This window comes from Dysidea avara, chromosome 2 (genome assembly GCF_963678975.1).
Source record: "Dysidea avara chromosome 2, odDysAvar1.4, whole genome shotgun sequence".
NCBI classification, from domain to species: Eukaryota; Metazoa; Porifera; class Demospongiae; order Dictyoceratida; family Dysideidae; genus Dysidea; species Dysidea avara.
This window is the reverse complement of record NC_089273.1, coordinates 5,720,853-5,743,055: the sequence shown is the minus strand read 5'-3', so window position 1 is coordinate 5,743,055 and position 22,203 is coordinate 5,720,853. Positions and strand designations below refer to the sequence as shown.

At 35.4% G+C, this 22,203-nt stretch overlaps 1 protein-coding gene and 1 long non-coding RNA gene across 3 annotated transcripts; one reads left to right on the top strand and one right to left on the bottom strand.

Moving 5' to 3' along the window:
- Window positions 1–498: 498 nt before the first annotated feature.
- On the bottom strand, window positions 499–3,308 carry LOC136246494 (uncharacterized). 2 transcript variants are annotated; one of them, XR_010696490.1, is made up of 7 exons: window positions 2,919–3,308; window positions 2,760–2,871; window positions 2,611–2,711; window positions 2,322–2,561; window positions 2,138–2,266; window positions 1,449–2,081; window positions 499–513 (listed from the first exon to the last, which is right to left on the bottom strand). It is a non-coding gene; the product is annotated as an uncharacterized lncRNA (long non-coding RNA). The 2 variants fall into 2 exon arrangements; XR_010696491.1 differs by having other exon boundaries at window positions 2,760–2,839.
- A 2,311-nt stretch (window positions 3,309–5,619) lies between these two features.
- Window positions 5,620–20,975, top strand: LOC136247722 (probable outer membrane protein pmp6). Its single transcript, XM_066039549.1, has 5 exons — window positions 5,620–5,777; window positions 17,348–17,661; window positions 17,977–18,624; window positions 18,888–20,855; window positions 20,908–20,975. The coding sequence occupies exons 1-5, from the start codon at window positions 5,620–5,622 to the stop codon at window positions 20,973–20,975; spliced, it is 3,156 nt and encodes a 1,051-aa protein (XP_065895621.1).
- The last annotated feature ends 1,228 nt before the right edge of the window (window positions 20,976–22,203 follow it).

The window sequence follows — 22,203 nt, the reverse complement described above, 5'->3', positions numbered from 1 at the left end:
ACTTGGTCAATGCTAACTACAGTGGAACCTCAGATATCTGAACACCTTGGGACCAGGGATGGTCCATAAGTATCTCTAAAACTGTGTATAGGTTAGAAATTTTTAGTATCATCAACTATCCTAATAGAAAGTCAGTACTCTAATAGTTATTCAGTTAACCGAGAATCCAGATAAGTGGGGTCCAGATGACTGAGGTTTCACTGTAGCAAGTTAATTCTATTGTTATGTTGTTTTTCATTCTATATTTATGCATAGCATACTGTACGATACAATGAATTATTCAAATGTTCATGTTTTAACACAAAACAAGCATTTGCATGCCTTTCAGCATGTTATGCCACTAAGTCCCTTAATCTTTACTTGTACAGCCATCTGACAATACAGAGGTGTTTGCACAGTAGTCTTTGGACTTGGGATTTCAGTTTTCAATGTACACTGGAAGGTAGAACACCTCTTTAGCACAAGCAGCACAGACGGCGTAGAGTTGAACAGCTTGTTTCATCTCCAAGATGCCTATCAGATACATAGAGGATGGTAATAGCTAATATATAGTATGAAATGAACAGGTGTCATACAAAATCAACAGCATGCAACTTTGCATTGTGTAAATATTTTAAAGCACAATTTTCACTAATGGAAGGCTGTTGATTGACCTTTCCAGTGATCCATAAATTATGGGATATCTACTTAATTATGGTTTAAAAGTACTTCATTGAAAACTTTAATCCTTTATATTTTGAAAAATGCTAACTATCTATAATTATAGCATGTACATACATCACAAAAAGTTTACGATAACAGACTGACTTCAGCAGTATCTTCTGACATGAGTTACATGACACCAAAATTTAGCATCATCTTGCTACTAGCACTAAATTTGGAGAGGAACATTTAACATCAGTTGTGTGTCTACAAAGATCACACAATAGGTGATTTTGGAACTGAAACCTCCAAATTCAAATAAGAGCCATCTCCTAATGATGGTACTACAAAGAAAAATTGTGTTAAAAAGTTTTTGTTTTGAGTAAATAAAAAATTGTGGGTACAGATTGTCCATAAAAGTTTTACTCAAAAATAGTTTTAATAGTTTCTTCAACTGCAGCAACTTTCTGAAGTTTTATCACCAGAAGTTAATTTCCTTTCTTTTTGTGCAGATACTACAATGGTGAAGTAGTGATGTAGTACTATAGCGATGGCAATGTAGCATGTAGCAAAATAAAGAATCTGTATAAAATCGACACATCACACCAGAGAGGATGCAAGCAAAATAATACTAGACATGAAATTCAACTTGGTATCCAAAAATCTGTTTGTGTTTGTGGCTATGAAAATTAATAGATCAGTGCTTTGTTGTATCCATCACTGGCCCAGTCTCATGTAGCTAACACAAAAATTAATTATAGTACGTTCGCGTTGAGCTGAACCCTCAAAAACGATTAATAACTTACGATTGCTACATCGCATGGGGCTCCTGTATAGCTCGATACGTAGCGCTTCTCGTTCCGCTAAAAATATATTAAAAGCGCTTCATTCGAATGTAAGACACTCCCGCTATGGCACTGTAAAGTTTCTCCATACATTTTCAATGGGGAAGCCTCTAAAGTACGGCCCTTTGATGGTCATGTTGACACATGTTTGTGGCGAAGCCAGACGTCACATACCCGCCCTCAACACGCATGATTTCACCATCACTTATGTAAGAGGCTGTAATACACTTTTACAAGAAAAATAAAACAGATTTTGTGTGTGTAAAACAGAGTTGCATAAGTAGAAGAGCTGGGGCCACTGTTGCACTGTATTTAGAAGATAAGTGGCCTGCTTATATTCAGGTAAAAACTTCTTCAGCCTCAAAAGAGAAAAAAACCAAATTATAACAGCTCAAAATCCGTTATGTAGCATTGGTGTTCCTGCAAGTGAGCCAAACAACATGTATTTTACTTCACATTCACCACAGCTGACTATCGTCTTCTGTTCCCATTTAGTCAATTTGTCATTTTAATACTTTTCTCATCACTTCGCCACACATGTACACAGTTTTTCCAGCCAGCATTTTGTTTTTTAAGTTACATTCCCAAAAAACTCTAAAAGTTTCAACAAATGAAATAATACTGTTTGTATGAATTTGGGCTGATAGTACCTGTAGTGACTTCCAAACACTCCTGCACTGATTAAATATATAAGGGATGGTATGTTCAACTTCGGATAGCACAATAAAGCAATGATATTATGTACTTCACAGAGTTTAATCCCAGCTACCTGATGACTCCTGGGGAACAAAATCAAGTTATAACACCAATGCTGCAAATATCAAACAATCTTACATCAGATGAAGTAAGCCCAGAAGAAGACTTGGACCCGCTGCTGCTAGTGGACAATTCATTAATACCACCATCACCATCTTCACTATCACTGCCGATTTGGATGAGGAATTGCTCTAGAAGTTCTTCATTACCCAAGTCTCATCCAAATACACAACTGGTCTTCCTTCAGTTCTGTTGCACCTCGTTCATCTTTAATATTTATGATACTGATGGACTGTGCAGGGCTGCTCATAGCATAACCTGCACATACGTGTAGTGAAATTAAAGCACAAACAGTTTCAATGCTAACCTCTTGTCATTAATCGTCTTGTACTTAAATCCCATATCACTCAACACTCTTTAAAGCAATGTTCTACCCCCAGAGAAAACACCATCATTCTTAAGTTTGGCCTAAGACGGAGTAAGTGACAAAGTTCCAGGTTTCAAAATTTAACTTACCAAAATCTTTGAGAGCGATAGATTTCCTCCCTTCCGTACAATGAATGGATCTTGTCTGATAGTATCTGGGTTAAAACTGTCTGTATCAACAAGGACTCATGAACATTTGTACCTGACGATTACAGAATTGAGCGGGCTTGTGCAAAGTGCATTTTGTACCTTTTTCTTGGCGTAAATAAATCGCCTTTCTTGCGGTGCTCCATTCTAATGGATGTCCTTGAAATCCCTGCGTGGCGTAATGTATGCCAAAACCCAGCAAAGAAGGCATGATACAATACCGGTGGCCTTCGAGATTCTCTCCGTGATGTTGATAGAAATTTTACATTTCTTCGCTTCTTGCTTAAAGTACTCCCATAGTTTCATAAGTAGATACTTCGTTTGGCTGTTTAACGTCTTCCCAAAAGGGTTTCGCTCCGCACTCGCTGACGGTACACTGGACGCCATATTCTCAACAATTAAGTGCGCGCCCGTAACATGGGCTTACGAATAAATGCGTCATAAACATTATGTTTAAAGCCTTTGATCTTGTATGGCTTCTTAATCAACAACTCAGGATTCAGCTCAACGCGAACGTACTGTAACAGCAGCAATAATTATCATTTATACATGTAGGAGACCTGGCTAATTTTGTGGTATTGATGATGCAAGACCCACCATATGGCGGTATGTATTATTAATGTGGGCGTGTAGAATATGTGGAGCAGTGGAGGGATTGACCACTAGCCTATTGACTGTGAGAAAATAAAGAATAGCAAGCCTCCAGCAGCCATGTGAGCATAGCTATTTCCGTTAAGTAAACCAGCTCTAAGATACTTACCACAGCACTTGAGTCTGTGCAGGAAAACATGCCTGTGACAGAACTAGTAGCTTACAGGAGATGTGCAGATAGAGGCCATGATTTTAAAGTTACACAATTCTGACATTGCTAAGTAATCTGTGCTCTCACCATGTGGCTATTTTGCATTGGAAAGTTTTACCAGTAAGCTTATGGTAGAGGGGTACGTATATAGTTATCTATACATTGATGAATGCATAACAACACATTGGATTGACTGTAATGCACCTATCATTTGTAAGCCCCATTACCGGCTAAATAGGAGAAGTATGGATGGGGGGAGGGGGATTATATAGGGAAGCCCCCAGTACTGGGGCTTTTGATTCAGGGATTTAAACTTAACTCATGTATTCATGAGTACAAACTAGCCACGTAGGCTACAACCCACACAAACTTGTACACATGACATAAATCATATGGCAGGGATTAGTGGGGGAATCACAGAGGATTAGACAAAGCCCTATCCCCAGTAGTGGGGCTTTTGCTTTTGCAGATTATCTAATCCCCACCTAAGCCCAATACTGGAAGGGGAGTAGGGACTTAACATTGATAGGTACATTATTATCATAATACACATGTACAGTTGAACCTCTCTAATACGACACCTGCGTAATCCAGGACCCTTTCTAATCCAACCAAAATGTCATTTACCAACACTTTTGGAAAACAACCTCTGTAATCTGACACCTTTGTACTTTGTAATCCAACACAAAATTTGATTACCTAGAATTGGAAATACATTGTTTCGACTGTAATCCGACAGTGAATACACCTGTAATAGTAGCAATAAAATGATCACTGAAAATATTAATTAGTTGACGATACTTGCAAATTATAAAAATAATTCATATTTAAAACATTGTGTGATCGATTTTACATTTAATTTACTACATAATCTGACATAACTCTAGATTTCAGATTACAGAGGTGACCTGATAATCCAACAACCTCCTTAATCCAGCAAAATTTATGCCAGCTCCCATTGAGCATCGGATTAGAGAAGATATTATGAATTTGTTTATGATAAAAATAACAGCTGTTACAGGCATGTCAAATACATTGGCATTGGAAAAACTATTAAAAATGAAATTAATTATTGTATACCGCTCACCTTGAGTCCGTTTAGTATATTTTTTATTGCACTAGCGAATATTAGCACTTCATAAAAAGCCCTTTGAGTGCACAACTTCCAAATTTCTTTTTATATCCTATCAACATTAATTTACAGTGTCTGAAGAATGAGTTTACCAAAATTCAGCCAAGAGAAGTTTTGGAATTACAGTAGGAACAGCAAAGAAATTAATTTGCACAGGTACTATGCTAAAATAAACTACCATTAATCAACTGGCATTCACAGCCATACCTCCTTTGGAAATAGTTCAGAGTTGGGATTTGGCTTAAAATGTTCACCATATATGAATTGAAAAAATCCACCAAGGTATAATTTTTATCCCTGTAGTCACTAGTACATGCACATAGAAGGAATTTTAAATAAATAAAATTATTAATGACAATCTTGTTTACGTCTAGATAAGCAAATTAACACACATGACATGCATGACTCTATGACGGTTTATTTTGTATTCAGTAAAATTTGTCAATTTTGAAGCTCCCTAATATGTGCTATATTACAAGGTAGTTGGATATCATGATTTTACATGGGCAAAAAGAAATAAGAAACTAATAAGTCATTTTATGAGAGCTCATGGCTACTTAATGTGTAGGGAATTCCCACAAAAAAATTGCCCTATTTGTAATAAAATAGTCTTGAGATCAGTATGAAAGTGGTGTTATTGTCTCCACTGTTATCACCAAATTTGTGGTGTGTACAAGCTTCTAGAGCTGCATTGTCTTGTGGCCACCTAAGTTATTATTATTTATTATTATTATTAGCACTTTACAGTGCCTTATAATCATAACTAGCCTGTAATATTTCAGTTAATTTGATTGTTTTCATTTTCTCCACAATTAGTTGCCAGTAGTAAAAAGTAGAGCTCATTTCTTCAATAATAACGTCAGTTAATGATGACATCACTATCTAACTACCAAGATAGTCATGGACCAAGTCTTGAATCATTTAGTCCTCTAGTCACTTCAGTAACAGCTAACAGTCCTATAATACAACAAGTTGTTGGTTGTGATAAAGCTGACCCATTGAAGCATGCAATCTCTCACGGAATCAAGTAGTTACTGTTGTAAGTTGCTATCAAGTTAATGGCAGCAACAGCAATGACATTGTAAATGTTCTTATTGGTGAACACACTTCACTCACCTGGCATAGTACATTATGATTATTGTTATTGTGAAATGTCTGCTTGTGTGTATATGCTGTTATTCTGTGAGTTATGTATGTGCGTTAACTGTTTACTTTCAGTAAAACGTAGGTTTATCATTGCTGTTCCTAAGTACGTAGCCTTCTTGCCTTAATAGCATTGGTGATATAGGCCAAAAGTTGTACTTTGATGCATACCCCAGTTTATGAATGACACAAGTCCCAAATCCGTAGCCTGTTGCACTTGTAAAAAAAAAAACACCTAAGAGTTGCTTGTAATTATTTACTCTTTGTAGAGGCCAGCATGGTACAAATCAGTAGTTTTGCTCTTCTTGCTTTGTGTTGCCATAACTCCAAATGTACTCACCAGATAAGACCGAAACTTTAACAGCTCATTCCTCTAGACCATGAAGAAGTCAAGGTCAAGAAATTGCAAACTAGTCAGGTTTTTGCTCAGTAAGTCACAAATGCGTTAATACAACAGTCTAAAATATTGCTCTAATATAGTAGTCACTTAGTGATAGGATTTCCTATGGAAACTATCTTGGTCTTTATTGAATTAGTGGAGTATAGACATCAGTAAGATGTTATGGAATATATACTACCACACAGTGATACTTAACAATAGTGTGTACAATACACACATGACTTGGTATGAAAAGGTTACATTTAAGTGGCAACACATACAAGTCTCTAAATGCAGTTATGATAGAAATCAACATTAATATATTTTATCAGCATTATAACAGAACAAGAGAAGTGGCCATTTGCCCTTTCACTTCATTTTCAACTACGTTAAAACTGTTAGTAGCATTACAATTAGTGAACAAAACGAGAAGGGTCTCTACACTCAGCAACAAACAGATATGGAAATAACGGTAAGTACATGATGGATGCATGTACATACAGTAGTGTGGTAAACTGCCAAAAAGCACATGTTGGGCCAAAGTGATGCATAACAGTGAAATCATCAACTTAGCCATTCCACTTGTCTGAAGGTATCAGGCAGGCAAGAAATTAGTATCATTATAATTATAGTCAGTAGAAATGTTTAGTAAAGAAAGTTCCATAGCAACTTATTTGAAGTATTATGCCATCTTGAAGACAAACCTCTATGTGATCCCTAATGTACAGTATTACTGCACTGTATGATGAAAACTTTTGTGGCTGTGATGTTAAGTAACTGGTAGATCACAGTGAGACTTTGAGATGGGTCAGGTGTCTGAGGTGTGGGCAATGAAGTAGCCTAAACAAATATTCTAAAAGAAATTGTCACATTCTTGTGAATTTCCATGAAAAGCAAAACAGGAGTTGTACTGTTGTAATAATGTTGTGGGCTAAAAAGGAATTGTTAATTATATACTTTTCTGTATTCCATGAAAGCCAAACAGAAGTTGCAAAAGTTGTGATGCTGACAGTATCATGTAACTGGTTGAGGGTAGTGATAATTTACAGTGTTTCTTAACTAACATATTGTCTATAATTGTATAAACTGTAGACCAACATGAATTATAGTGGTTAATTGGTTTCACTAACTTGGTGGCTCTTTTATACCAGTGGCAGCACACAAGTCTCTGAATGCAGTTTTAAAGATAATTACATGATCCATTCATTTTACATACCAATATGGTAAGCTGTCAAATGGCACCTGTTTAGCCATCATGATGTCTAACAGTGAAATTATCAACTTAGTTAGTACACTTGTCTGAAGGTATCAGGCAGGCAGGAAATTAGTCACAGTATATGGTTTTCATGAAATAGGTTGTTTTTTTTTACTGGAAAGACAGCTTAATACAGCTGGTTACATCCAGGAGGGGTAAACCCTCAGAAAGTAAAAGTTAGTTACAACAAATCTAAGGTAAGAATATAATTATTAAATTGTTCTAAAGATTCTGCTTCAATAATAGAGTTCATTTACATTATCATATATTTGTAGTGTTTAGCAGTATAAGAGGCACACAAATCATTACTAGATCAGGTTTGTACCCAGGGCCATTAAAGATGATAATGTTAGTACACCACAGTGACTGACCAGGACTGTTTGGTTGATATTGAAAATGTTAACTTTGACTGGTTAGTGTTTTGTCTGGCACTAACCAGATATTAGTGATGTCATATTATCATTTACCATTGATATCATTATACCCACATTCACACACACACACACGCACGCACGCAAAGCAAGCAAAGCAAAGCCTCCGGCAGCTATGCAAAGCATAGCTATTGCTGCCCAGTGAACCAGCGCTGGGATGCCTGTGCACCACTCAGGCACTTGAGCCTTGTGCAGGCAAATCCTCCTGGGGCAGGGCTAGTAACCCGCAGGAGGACTGTCCAGGTCTCTTGGAGAGAGGTCGCGGAACCTAAAGTTCCACAACGACCCCAACACCACTAAGCGAGACAAGGACAGTTGGGCATTTGCTTCCCCAGTTAATACCAGGTACCCATTGATGTTACAGCTGGATGGGCTGCTTCCCCAGTTGACACCAGGCCACCAGGTCCCCATTTAAACAGCTGGGTAGACTGGAGCAATGTGAATAAAGTTTCTTGCTCAAGGAAACAACAGCAACACCAAAGTGGCTCAACCGGGAATCGAACCTGGGACCTTTCGATTACCAGGCCGATGCCCTAACCACTTGGCTATGCTGCATGCACGCACGCACGCACACACACACACACACACACACACACACACACACACACACACACACACATATAAACAAGAGTATGTGATTGACCAAGTGAAAACCCACCGACCTCCGTGTTCACACATTCCTTTATTGCTTTTCTGTTATTATAATCATATAGATCTTCCAAAGTTTCATTGAAAGACCTTGGAGTTCTACCACTAAACAATATTATAGAAACATTATGATAGTTGATTTACAATTGTACAGCAACTATGTAGCAAATAATTTACAGGCTCTTTAATTCCTATCATAATCTGTACTAGTCTTGTTAGATCAATAAACAGTTGTGAAATGGCACAATAAAATGAAAGCATTTTTCATCATATGCGTAAAAATAAATGTTTGATTTTACAGTGTCATATCTAGATGGGTTTCAACAGAAACCCCCTTTTAAATTTTATTACCTCAGTCTAACTAGCTTCATTATTGCTACATTGACAATTTGTTATAGCAAACAACTATATCCACCATATTCATGAAATTGCACTTAACTAACACCATTATTTTTATAGCTATTAAGCCATCAGAAACACTTCACTTATCACCTCCCAGTTAAAAATGATTGAGATACTCTAATAGAACAGTCACGTAACTACTCTAATAAAGCAATCAATGCTGCAGCTTAATTACAACTATATAGTTAGCTATGGTATTCACTATAGTCTAAAGCATTAGATTTATTGTGAGTGTTAACTAAGAGTAACCTAAAGCTCAATCTCAGAGCTTCTAAAATCTCAAAATGTTAGGAGAAATATCCTCAGATGCCTTATTTTTCAGCTATACCAACTTTCAGAAACTTCCTTTTAAAAATCCTAGATCCACCACTGACTGATACATCACACTGATACATTGAGATGGTTAGAAAATTGAACAGACTACATGGATTGAAGAGGTCTGGTACGGATTGAAGAAGTCTCGTACGGAGTTAAGAGGTCTGGTATAAAAATGGGGTGTACAAGTATTGTGTCCTAAAAAGAAATTGTCATATCCTTTGAGGTTCTACAAAAATCCAAACAGAAGTTTCAGAAGTTGTGATACTATATAACTGATTGAGCTAGTGATCATTTAGTGCTTCTTAACTACCATATTGTTGTAACTGTAGACCAACATAAATTAGTGGTTAATTAGTTTCACTGACTTTGTGGCTCTTACCATTGGCAACACACACAATTCTCTGAATGCAGTTATGATAGAAATCAACATTAATATATTTTATCAGTATTTATAACAGAACAAGAGACGTGGCCATTTTCCCATTTCACTTCATTTTCAGCTATGTTAAACCCGTTATAGTAGCATTACAAATAATGAACAAAACGAGAAGGGTCTCTACACTCAACAACAAACAGATATGGAAATAACGGTAAGTACATGAAGGATGAATGTACATAGTGAGGTAAGCTGCCAAAAGGCACATGTTGGGCCAAAGTGATGTATAACAGTGAAATTATCAACTTAGCCATTCCACTTGTCTGAAGGTATCAGGCAGGCAAGAAATTAGTATCATTATAATTATAGTCAGTAATAAAAAATGTTTAGTAAAGAAAGTTCCATATCAACTTATTTGAAGTATTATGCCATCTTGAAGACAAACCTCTATAATGATCCCTAATGTACAGTATTACTGCACTGTGTGATGAAAATTCTTGTGGCTGTGATGTTAAGTACCTGGTAGATCACAGTGAGACTTTGAGATGGGTCAGGTGTCTGAGGTGTGGGAAATGAAGTAGCCTACACAAATATTCTAAAAGAAATTGTCACATCCTTGTGAATTTCCATGAAAAGCAAAACAGGAGTTGTACTATTGTAATAATGTTGTGAGCTAAAAAGGAATTGATTATACTTTTCTGTATTCCATGAAAAGCTAAACAGAAGTTGCAAAAGTTGTGATGCTAACAGTATCATGTAACTGGTTGAGGGTAGTGATAATTTACAGTGTTTCTTAACTAACATATTGAATACAATTGTATAAACTGTAGACCAACATGAATTATAGTGGTTAATTGGTTTCAACAGAGACCCACTTTTAAATTTTATTAGCTCAATCTAACTAGCTTCATTATTGCTGTATTGACAATTTGTCATAGCAAACAACTATATCCACTATATTCCAGTAGGATGTATGATATTGCACTTAACTAACACCATTATTTTATAACTAGTAAACCATCAGCAACACTTCACTTATCACCTCCCACTACACCTTTAAAAATGATTGAGATACTCTAATAGAGCAGTCGCATAACTAATAAAGCAATCAATACTGCAGCTTAATCACAACTATATAGTTAGCTATAGTATTTACTACAGTCTAAAGCATTAAATTTATTGTGAGTGTTAACTAAAAGTAACCTAAAGCTCAATCTCAGAGCTTCTAAATTCTCAAAATGTTCAGGAGAAATATCCTCAGATGCCTTATGTTTCAGTTATACCAACTTTCAGAACTCCCTTTTAAAAATCCTATATCCAGCACTGACTGGTACATTACACTGAGACATTGAGATGGTTAGAAAATTGAACAGACTACATGGAGTTAAGAGGTCTGGTATGGAGTTAAGATGTATGGTATGGAGTGAAGAGGTGTGGTATGAAGTTAAGAGGTCTGGTATAAAAGTGGAATATACAAATATTGTGTCCTAAAAAGAAATCGTCATATCCTTTGAGGTTCCAAGAAAATTCAAGCAGAAGTTTCAGAAGTTGTGATACTATGTAACTGATTGAGGTAGTGATCATTTAGTGCTTCGTAACTACCATATTGTTGCAACTGTAGATCGCCATAAATTGTGACCAAATTTTGGAAAATCAAACATGTGGGTGTATTTGACACTTAAAATATTTAATGATCAAATAACAAACTTTATAGTGTAAATCTACTTGTTACTGATTGTAAGCCATTCTCAATACCTAAAATTATTGGAAATTCTAGAAATTTAAAAAAATATGCCCTGCTTATAGTAGCAACCCACTAAATATGAAAATTCTAATTATTTCAAGCACCCCCCATATGGGTAATTTCCAAAATTTGGTCACAATTGGTGGTTAATCAGTTTTACTGACTTTGCGGCTCTTACCATTGGCAACACACACAAGTCTCTAAAATATTTAATGCAGCTATGATTATATTTTGTCAGTATTTATAACAGAACAAGAGAAGTGGCCATTTGCCCTTTCACTTCATTTTCAGCTATGTTAAACCCGTTAGTAGCATTACAATTAATGAACAAAACGAGAATGGTCTCTACACTCAGCAATAAACAGATATGGAAATAATGGTAAGTACATGATGGATGCATGTACATAGTGTGGTAAGCTGCCAAAAAGCACGTGTTAGGCCAAAGTGATTTATAACAGTGAAATTATCAACTTAGCCATTCCACTTGTCTGAAGGTATCAGGCAGGCAAGAAATTAGTATCATTATAATTATAGTCAGTAATAAAAAATGTTTAGTAAAGAAAGTTCCATATCAACTTATTTGAAGTATTATGCCATCTTGAAGACAAACCTCTATATGATCCCTAATGTACAGTATTACTGCACTGTATAATGAAAATTCTTGTGGCTGTGATGATATGTAACTGGTAGATCACAGTGAGACTTTGAGATGTGTCAGGTGTCTGAGGTGTGGGCAATGAAGTAGCCTACACAAATATTCTAAAAGAAATTATCACATCCTTGTGAATTTCCATGAAAAGCAAGACAAGAGTTGTACTGTTGTAATAATGTTGTGAGCTAAAAAGGAATTGTTTATATACTTTTCTGTATTCCATGAAAAGCTAAACAGAAGTTGCAAAAGTTGTGATGCTAATAGTATAACGTAACTGGTTGAGGGTAGTGATAATTTACAGTGTTTCTTAACTAACATATTGAATACAATTGTATAAACTGTAGACCAACATGAATTATAGTGGTTAATTGGTTTTACTGACTTAGTGGCTCTTTTATACCAGTGGCAGCACACAAGTCTCTGAATGCAGTTTTAAAGATAAGCACATGATGCATTCATTTTACATACCAATATGGTAAACTGTCAAATGGCACCTGTTTAGCCATGATGATGTCTAACAGTGAAATTATCAACTTAGTTAGTACACTTGTCTGAAGGTACATATATCAGGCAGGCAGGAAATTAGTTACAGTATATGGTTTTCATGAAGTAGGTTTTTTTTTACTGGAAAGACAGCATAATACAGCTGGTTACATCCAGGAAGGGTAAACTCTCAGAAAGTAAAAGTTAAATCTAAGGTATGAATATTCTAAAGATTCTGCTTCAATAATAGAGTTCATTTACATTATCATATATTTGTAGTGTTTAGCAGTATAAGAGGCACACAAATCATTACTAGATCAGGTTTGTACCCAGGGCCATTAAAGATGATAATGTTAGTATACCACAGTGACTGACCAGGACTGTTTGGTTGACATTGAAACTGTTAATTTTGACAGCTGGTTAGTGTTTTGTCTGGCACTAACTAGATACTAGTGATGTCATATTATCATTTACCATTGGTATCATTATATACCCACACACACACAGACACACACACACACACACACACACACAGACACACACACACACACACACACACACACACACACACAAACACATACACACACGCGTGTGCGCACGCACGCACACACCCACACCCACACACACACACACACACACACACACACACACACACACACACTTATAAACAAGAGTATGTGATTGGCCAAGTGAAAACCCACCATGTTCACACATTCCTTTATTGCTTTTCTGTTATAATAATCAGATAGATCTTCCAAAGTTTCATTGAAAGACCTTGGAGTTCTACCACTAAACAATATTATAGAAACATTATGATAGTTGATTTACAATTGTACAGCAACTATATAGCAAATAATTTACAGGCTCTTAAATTCCTATCATAATCTGTACTAGTCTTGTTAGACCAGCAAACAGTTGTGGAATGGCACAATAAAATGAAAGCACTTTTCATCATATGTGTAAAAGTAAACATTTGATTTTATAGTGTCAGATCTAGATGGGTTTTAACAGAAACCCCCTTTTAAATTTTATTAGCTCTAACTAGCTTCATTATTGCTGAATTGACAACTTGTCATAGTAAACAACTATATCCACCGTATTCCAGTAGCATGCATGAAATTAAACTTAACTAACACCATTATTTTTATAGCTATTAAACCATCAGCAACACTTCACTTATCACCTCCCACTACATCAACTAAAAATGATTGAGATACTCTAATAGAGCAGTCACATAACTACTCTAATAAAGCAATCAATGCTGCAGCTTAATTACAATTATATAGTTAGCTATAGTAGTTACTACAGTCTAAAGCATTAGATTTATGGTGAGTGTTAACTAAAAGTAACCTAAAGTTCAATCTCATAGCTTCTAAAATCTCAAAATGTTCAGGAGAAATGCCGTGAAGATGCATTATTTTTCAGCTATACTAACTTTCAGAACTCCCTTTTAAAAATTCTATATTAACCACTAACTGATACATCACACTGAAACATTAAGATAGTTTGAAAATTGAACAGACTACATGAAGTGAAGAGGTCTGGTATAAAAGTGGTGTATACAAGTATTGTGTCCTAAAAAGAAATTGTCATATCCTTTGAGGTTCCACGAAAATTCCAAACAGAAGTTTCACAAGTTGTGATACTATGTAACTGATTGAGGTAGTGATCATTTAGTGCTTCCTAACTACCATATTGGCTGTAACTTTAGACCACCATAAAATTAGTGGTTATTTAGTTTTACTGACTATGTGGCTCTTACCAGTGGCAACACATACAAGTCTCTAAATGCAGTTATGATAGAAATCAACATTAATATATTTTATCAGCATTTATAACAGATTCTGAACAAGAGAAGTGGCCATTTTCCCTTTCACTTCATTTTCAGCTATGTTAAACCCGTTAGTAGCATTACAATCATTGAACATAACGAGAAGGGTCTCTACACTCAACAACAAACAGATATGGAAATAACGGTAAGTACATGATGGATGCATGTACATAGTGTGGTAAGCTGCCAAAAAGCACATGTTGGGCCAAAGTGATTTATAACAGTGAAACTATCAACTTAGCCATTCCACTTGTCTGAAGGTATCAGGCAGGCAAGAAATTAGTATCATTATAATTATAGTCAGTAAAAATGCTTAGTAAAGAAAGTTCCATAGCAACTTATTTGAAGTATTATGCCATCTTGAAGACAAACCTCTGTATGATCTCTAATGTACACTATTACTGTACTGTATAATGAACATTCTTGTGGCTGTGATGATATGTAACTGGTAGATCACAGTGAGACTTTGAGATGGGTCAGGTGTCTGAGGTGTGGGCAATGATGTAGTCAACACAAATATTCTAAAAGAAATGGTCACATCCTTGTGAATTTCCATGAAAAGCAAAACAGGAGTTGTACTATTGTAATAATGTTGTGAGCTAAAAAGGAATTGTTTATATTCTTTTCTGAATTCCATGAAAAGCCAAACAGAAGTTGCAAAAGTTGTGATGCTAACAGTATCATGTAACTGGTTGAGGGTAGTGATAATTTACAGTGTTTCTTAACTAATTAACACATTGAATATACTGTAATTGTATAAACTGTAGACCAACATGAATTATAGTGGTTAATTAGTTTGGCAGCACACAGGTCTCTGAATGTAGTTTAAAAAATGATAAGCACATGATATGATGCATTAATTCATTTTACATATATACCAATATGGTGAGCTGTCAAATGGCACCTGTTTAGCCATGATGATGTCTAACAGTGAAATTATCAACTTAGTTAGTACACTTGTCTGAAGCTATCAGGCAGGCAGGAAATTAATTAGTTAAAATATGTGGCTGGATTTGACAAAACCAGGCTTCCTCATACATCCAATTCTTCGACTTTGACCACTTGTAATTTGACAAGTCAGTACACTATTGACCTAAACATTCATTGCTTTATGCAATAATAAGTCAAAATGTGAAAGTGATAGCTTACTCTTACACTGAATTATGGTCCTTTAAAATCATAAATTTGGATGTGTGTGGAAGCCTGGTTTCATGTGTATAAAAAATTATAGCAGACGTGTATATAAAAGTTTAAGTTACAGTCCACAGCTATAAACACATCACACCTTTTGAGTATTATATGTTTTAGTGATAAATTGCTTCCCTTCTAGCTATATTGACTATAAAATTAGTGTATGTTTACAACATGTTCACTATAATACACACTTTAGTATTCTATCATTTGCATGTTACCCTTATGTAACTCTATAGTACAAAATTGGTGCAGTTGAGAGCAAATAACTAATATAACTGGTCTTCAATTCATCCATTTGCAACTCCTATTATCCTATTACTCCTTTGTTAATAGTAGCCACTGTTGATATCACTTTGATAAGTTTATTTGTTTTGTGTGTGTGTGTGTGTGTGTGTGTGTGTGTGTGTGTGTGTGTGTGTGTGTGTGTGTGTGTGTGTGTGTGTGTGTGTGTGTGTGTGTGTGTGTGTGTGTGTGTGTGTGTGTGTGTGTGTGTGTGTGTGTGTGTGTGTGTGTGTGTGTTAACCTTTATGTACGAGTGTAGTACTTCATTACTCTTCAGTAAAGATTTGTCATAGACAGTAGAAGACCACAAGTATTAGCACTTACAACCATACATTACATCTTTAATTTGCTAGTGTTTTGTGGTATCATATGTATAATGCATTTGATGGCTCATTACTATACACTCATGCATCAAGCTCTACCAACCCCATGAAACATAGGATCTGGCTTCACCCAATCACAAAAATCAGCACTCATGACACAGCCTTATATGACTAACCTGCAAGTGTTTGGGAACTATTTCAACTGCTTTACATTCGACAACTATATAACAGCTAGATTATCACCTGGTCACCCCCCCCCCCCACACACACACACACACACACGAATTCTTGATTCCCCCCCAAAGGAAAAATCCTAGAATAAACATTGTGACTACAGTTACCACCCCACTGTGAATGAAAGTGTCAATAAGGAACAGATTATTATGGTACATAGACTTAGGGACCTGCCAATTATGCTCATTATTTTACCTATTATGATATGCTGCACTGCTCAAAAATTTACTTAATATGCTTAAATTAATGCTCAATATTTACCTATTATGCTCAATATTTATACCCCAGTTCCCAATTTTTTCTAATAATTTTGCACTTTATAAAGTGGTTGGAGCACAGACTGTAAATCCTTGCTTGTCAAAATGCATGTCACAGAAAAGATCAATATACTGTAATAGAACAGTCAGCTATGTGATAATTTTATTACAATTACTGACTGTTCTATTATAGTATATTGATCTTTTGTGTGATACATATTTTGATAGGCAAGAATTTATAGTACTACACAAGTTTTCTGCCTATTATGTTAATATTATACTTAAAACTTTCAGGTACCTATTATGCTCATTATTATGCCAGTATAATCAGTGGGTCCCTATTAACATAGTTGTTTAATAGTTCACTGCTTAGTAAAATCAAATTGGTGTATAGGTCTAATTAGCTATCAGGTCTAGAATCTGAAGTAATAATGTACAGTCCATGTTTTCCACAAACATGTTTATAACTATCATTGACTGAATGTGTACATTTATCATGACATCATCAGTGTGACATCATATCCTCTTTGAAGCTATAAATATCAGTAACTGAAATGGAAAGTTAATATTTTTGTTACCTGTTGATACAAGCATGGAACTCTTAAAAATTTCCATAGCTGCTGTTCTGCTAGTGTGTTTGTTTAGCCAAATTGAAGGAGACAGTACAGTGATGAACAGTGATGATGAAGACTTTGCTGGTGGTGGAAACGAGAGAGGTCAGGATAAACTTCCCTGTTGCATATCTGGAAACTTTACCTTTCATTCAATTGCTGACATTCTAAATAACATCTCCAGTAATGACACCATTGTTAACATTACAAATGATGTTGAGTTGTCCTCTAATGTGACATTAGAAGGTCTTGAAAATATCATGATAATAGGACACAGAAATCCTGTTGTAAAGCGTAATGATGTTGGTGTAGTAAAGTTCATCTCCTGCAAGAATATAACCATTGAAGGTATCCAGTGGGAGGGATGTGGCTCTAAAGATTATCCAGGAATTGAATTCTACAACTCATCCAATGTTTATTTTGAAAGATGCTCATTCCATAACTCCAAAGGAAGAAGTGTTTTACTTTCACAAGTGTCTGGAAATGTGTGCATTAACAATTGCAATTTCACACACAGAAGTAAATATATATATAATGGACATGGAGCAGCTATACATTATTTATCAAATACTAATAGCCAATTTCAACACAAGTTGGAGGTCCAAAATAGCCAATTCATTTCCAATAGAGCCACACAAAGTGTAGTTTACATTGATGGTTCAGGTAGCAGGGGTCCTGGTCATGTTTACATACAAGACAATGTGTTTGTCAACAACACAGGAGTACCAATTTACATTGCAAATACTAATCTTCATATTAGAGGTAGTGTGTTGTTCAAGGATAATACAGCAACGTCTGGTGGAGGAATTTATAGCAGGAACTCCACTGTCATATTTTGTGATAAGTCTGATGTAAAATTTATTAATATCTCTGCTACAGATAATGGTGGAGCTATTTATCAAATTCTTTCCAGTATGATCTTTTGGGCAAACTCAATAGTGACATTTAAGTACAACCATGCGAGGTATGGTGGTGCCATATACAGTAATAATTCCAATATCACATTTGATGGTAACTCAAGTGTAACATTTAATAATAATGAAGCGAGTAGGGATGGAGGAGCTGTATATTGTGAGTATTCATCTCATATCACATTTGATGGTAACCCAAGTGTAACATTTAATAATAATACAGCCACATATGGAGGAGCTTTACATTGTAGGCATTCATCTCATATCACATTTGATGATAACTCAAGTGTAACATTTAATAATAATACAAGCACATATGGAGGAGCTTTACAGTGTAGGCATTCATCTCATATCACATTTGATGATAACTCAAGTGTAACATTTAATAATAATGAAGCCAGTGCGGATGGAGGAGCTGTATATTGTGAGTCTTCATCTCATATCACATTTGATGGTAACTCAAGTGTAACATTTAATAATAATGAAGCGAGTAGGGATGGAGGAGCTGTATATTGTGAGTATTCATCTCATATCACATTTGATGGTAACCCAAGTGTAACATTTAATAATAATACAGCCACATATGGAGGAGCTTTACATTGTAGGCATTCATCTCATATCACATTTGATGATAACTCAAGTGTAACATTTAATAATAATGAGCCAGTGTACATGGAGGAGCTGTGTATTGTTATTATTCATCTCATATCACATTTGATGGTAACTCAAGTGTAAGATTTAATAATAATGAAGCCAGTTATGATGGAGGAGCTATAAGTAATAGGTATTCATCTCACATCACATTTGATGGTAACTCAAGTGTAACATTTAATAATAATGAAGCCGGTGCGGATGGAGGAGCTGTGTATTGTTATTATTCATCTCATATCACATTTGGTGGTAACTCAAGTGTAACATTTAATAATAGTGAAGCCAGTTATGATGGAGGAGCTATAAGTAGTAAGTATTCATCTCGTATTACATTTGATAGTAACTCAAGGGTAACATTTAATAATAATGAAGCCAGTGATGATGGAGGAGCTGTATATTGTGAGTCTTCATCTCATATCACGTTTGATGGTAACTCAAGTGTAACATTTAATAATAATGAAGCCAGTGGTGATGGAGGAGCTGTATATAGTTATGATTTATCTAATATCACATTTGATGGTAACTCAAGTGTAACATTCAATAATAATAAAGCCAGTGGTAATGGAGGAGCTGTATATTGTTATGATTCATCTAATATCACATTTGATGGTAACTCAAGTGTAACATTTAATAATAATAAAGCCAGTGGACATGGAGGAGCTGTCTGTTGTTTGGATTCATCTCATATCACATTTGATGGTAACTCAAGTGTAACATTTAAAGCCAGTGTTGGAGGAGCTGTATATTGTTATAATTCATCTAATATCACATTTGATGGTAACTCAAGTGTAACATTTAATAATAATGAAGCCAGTGGTGATGGAGGAGCTGTATATTGTTATGATTCATCTAATATCACATTTGATGGTAACTCAAGTGTAACATTTAATAATAATGAAGCCAGTGGTGGTGGAGGAACTGTATATTGTTATTATTCATCTAATATCACATTTGATGGTAACTCAGGTGTAACATTTAATAACAATGAAGCCAGTGATAATGGAGGAGCTGTATATTGTGAGTCTTCATCTCATATCAGATTTGTTGGTAACTCAAGTGTAACATTTAATAATAATAATAAAGTCAATGGACATGGAGGAGCTGTCTATTGTTTGGATTCATCTCATATCACATTTGATGATAACTCAAATGTAACAATTATTAACAATAAAGCCAGTGAAGGAGGAGCTGTATTTTGCAATAAAAAATGTGGTGTCTTATTTTATAAACATACATCAGTGATATTTGTCAATAACATTGCAAAAACTGGTGGAGCTTTAGTCAGTGAAGAAAATTCTTATGCATTGTTTAAAGAAGACTCTGTTATTCAATTCCTGGAAAACAGAGCCATACAGGGTGGAGCTATATATTCAAAGAAACAAGTTGCTTTCATATTGGAAGGAAGCTGCACAATTATCTTCAATGATAATAAAGCAAGTGAAAGCGGAGGAGCACTCTACATTACCGACAATTCCACTGTGACTGTTACAGAACACTCAAAAGTTACTTATTCTAATAATGAAGGTACTCAGTATGGTGGAGCAATCTATTGTAGTGATAACTCCAGCATTACACTAGAAGGAAACCTTACAGTGAAGTTTATGAACAATACATCTCAATATGATGGAGCCTTATCAATTCTACAATCAACATTGACATTTGTGGAAAATGCTTCAGTAAATTTCACCAGGAATAAGGCAGAGAATGGGGGAGCCATCTCTGTTGTGAAGTCTTCTGTAACACTTATGGATAATTCCCGTACAGAGTTTTTCAGTAATTCAGCTGCAGGAAGTGGTGGGGCCATGCATCTAACCGATCATTTCACTGTACGCATATCCCATAATTCTCATAACACATTCTTCCACAACACTGCTAATCACCTTGGTGGGACCACATATTGTGACCTGACAAAAAGTACTGAGAATAAAATTACATTCAACACTACAGATATTACATTTCATCACAACAATGACCTAACAGGTTCTGATGTTTATGTTGACATGCCAACATCATGTGATGAGATGTGTTTCAGCAACAGCATCATTAACAAAGGATATAATCATTTTGACGGAGTCATTAAAACTTCTCCTAGAAAACTAGAATTTAACGACTCAGCAGTTACATGTATTGACAATGACAATGATACAAATTGTCAGACTTATTTAACAAGAAATATAATGCTAGGTCAGGAAATTATAATGAGTGCTTGTGTAAGGGATTATTACAATCAACCTGCTCAATCAACACAATTTGAACTGAGCAGTGAAGATCAAGATCATCCCATTATTGGATCAGACAATGTGCTAATATCATGTACAGTATTTGAAGGAGTGAGTATAAAGGGGATGAGAGTTGTGGATGCAACTAATTATACAATGACCATCACTTCATATGATAGTAGTATTTCTGACTTAAAGGAGTTTTCCACTAAGCTAATAATTGAACTATCACCATGTCACCCTGGTTTCCACTATGATAATAATAATAATACACAAACATGTGTATGCTACAATGATAGTGATGTTGTGTCTTGTTCTGGTAGTACATCATCTATCAAAAGAGGTTACTGGTTTGGTGAAGTTGATGATAAAGCTACAGTGACGATTTGTCCTAATAATTATTGTAATTTTGCTTGTTGTGAAACGGGTAATGGATTTTATGAACTTTCACCAGTCAGAGCAAATCAGTGCATTTCACAGTGAACTGGTACAGCTTGTGGCAGTTGTAAGGAAGGCTATACCCTTTCATTTGATTCTATAGAATGTGTAAGTGTTGACAAGTGTACAGCTGGACAAACAGTACTTGTGGTAACGTTATCAATCCTATACTGGGTGGTGATAATTATATTAGTGTTCATTGTGACATACTATCACATTGGGATTGGTTATTTGTATGCTATTACATACTATTACAGTGTGGTGGATATTTTACTGAGTGAACACTTGCACTCATCACAAGGATTATTTACGGTTGTTAGCATTATGTCAAGTATTGCAAACGTTACACCACAGTTTTTAGGACAGCTCTGTTTAGTAACTAATTTGAGTGGAATTGACCAACAGTTCATTCATTATGTCCATCCACTAGCTGTTGCTATTATTATTGTAGTAATCTGCCTATTAGCAAGGATATCATACAAGTTTTCATCATTCGTTAGTAGAGGAATTATCCATGTTATCTGTTTTCTTCTATTGTTATCGTACACTTCTGTGGCAACAACTTTATTACTGATATTGAGATCACTGACATTTCATAATGTGGATAAGGTTTACACTTACCTGTCACCTGACATAGAGTATTTACATGGCCGTCATCTACCATATTTTAT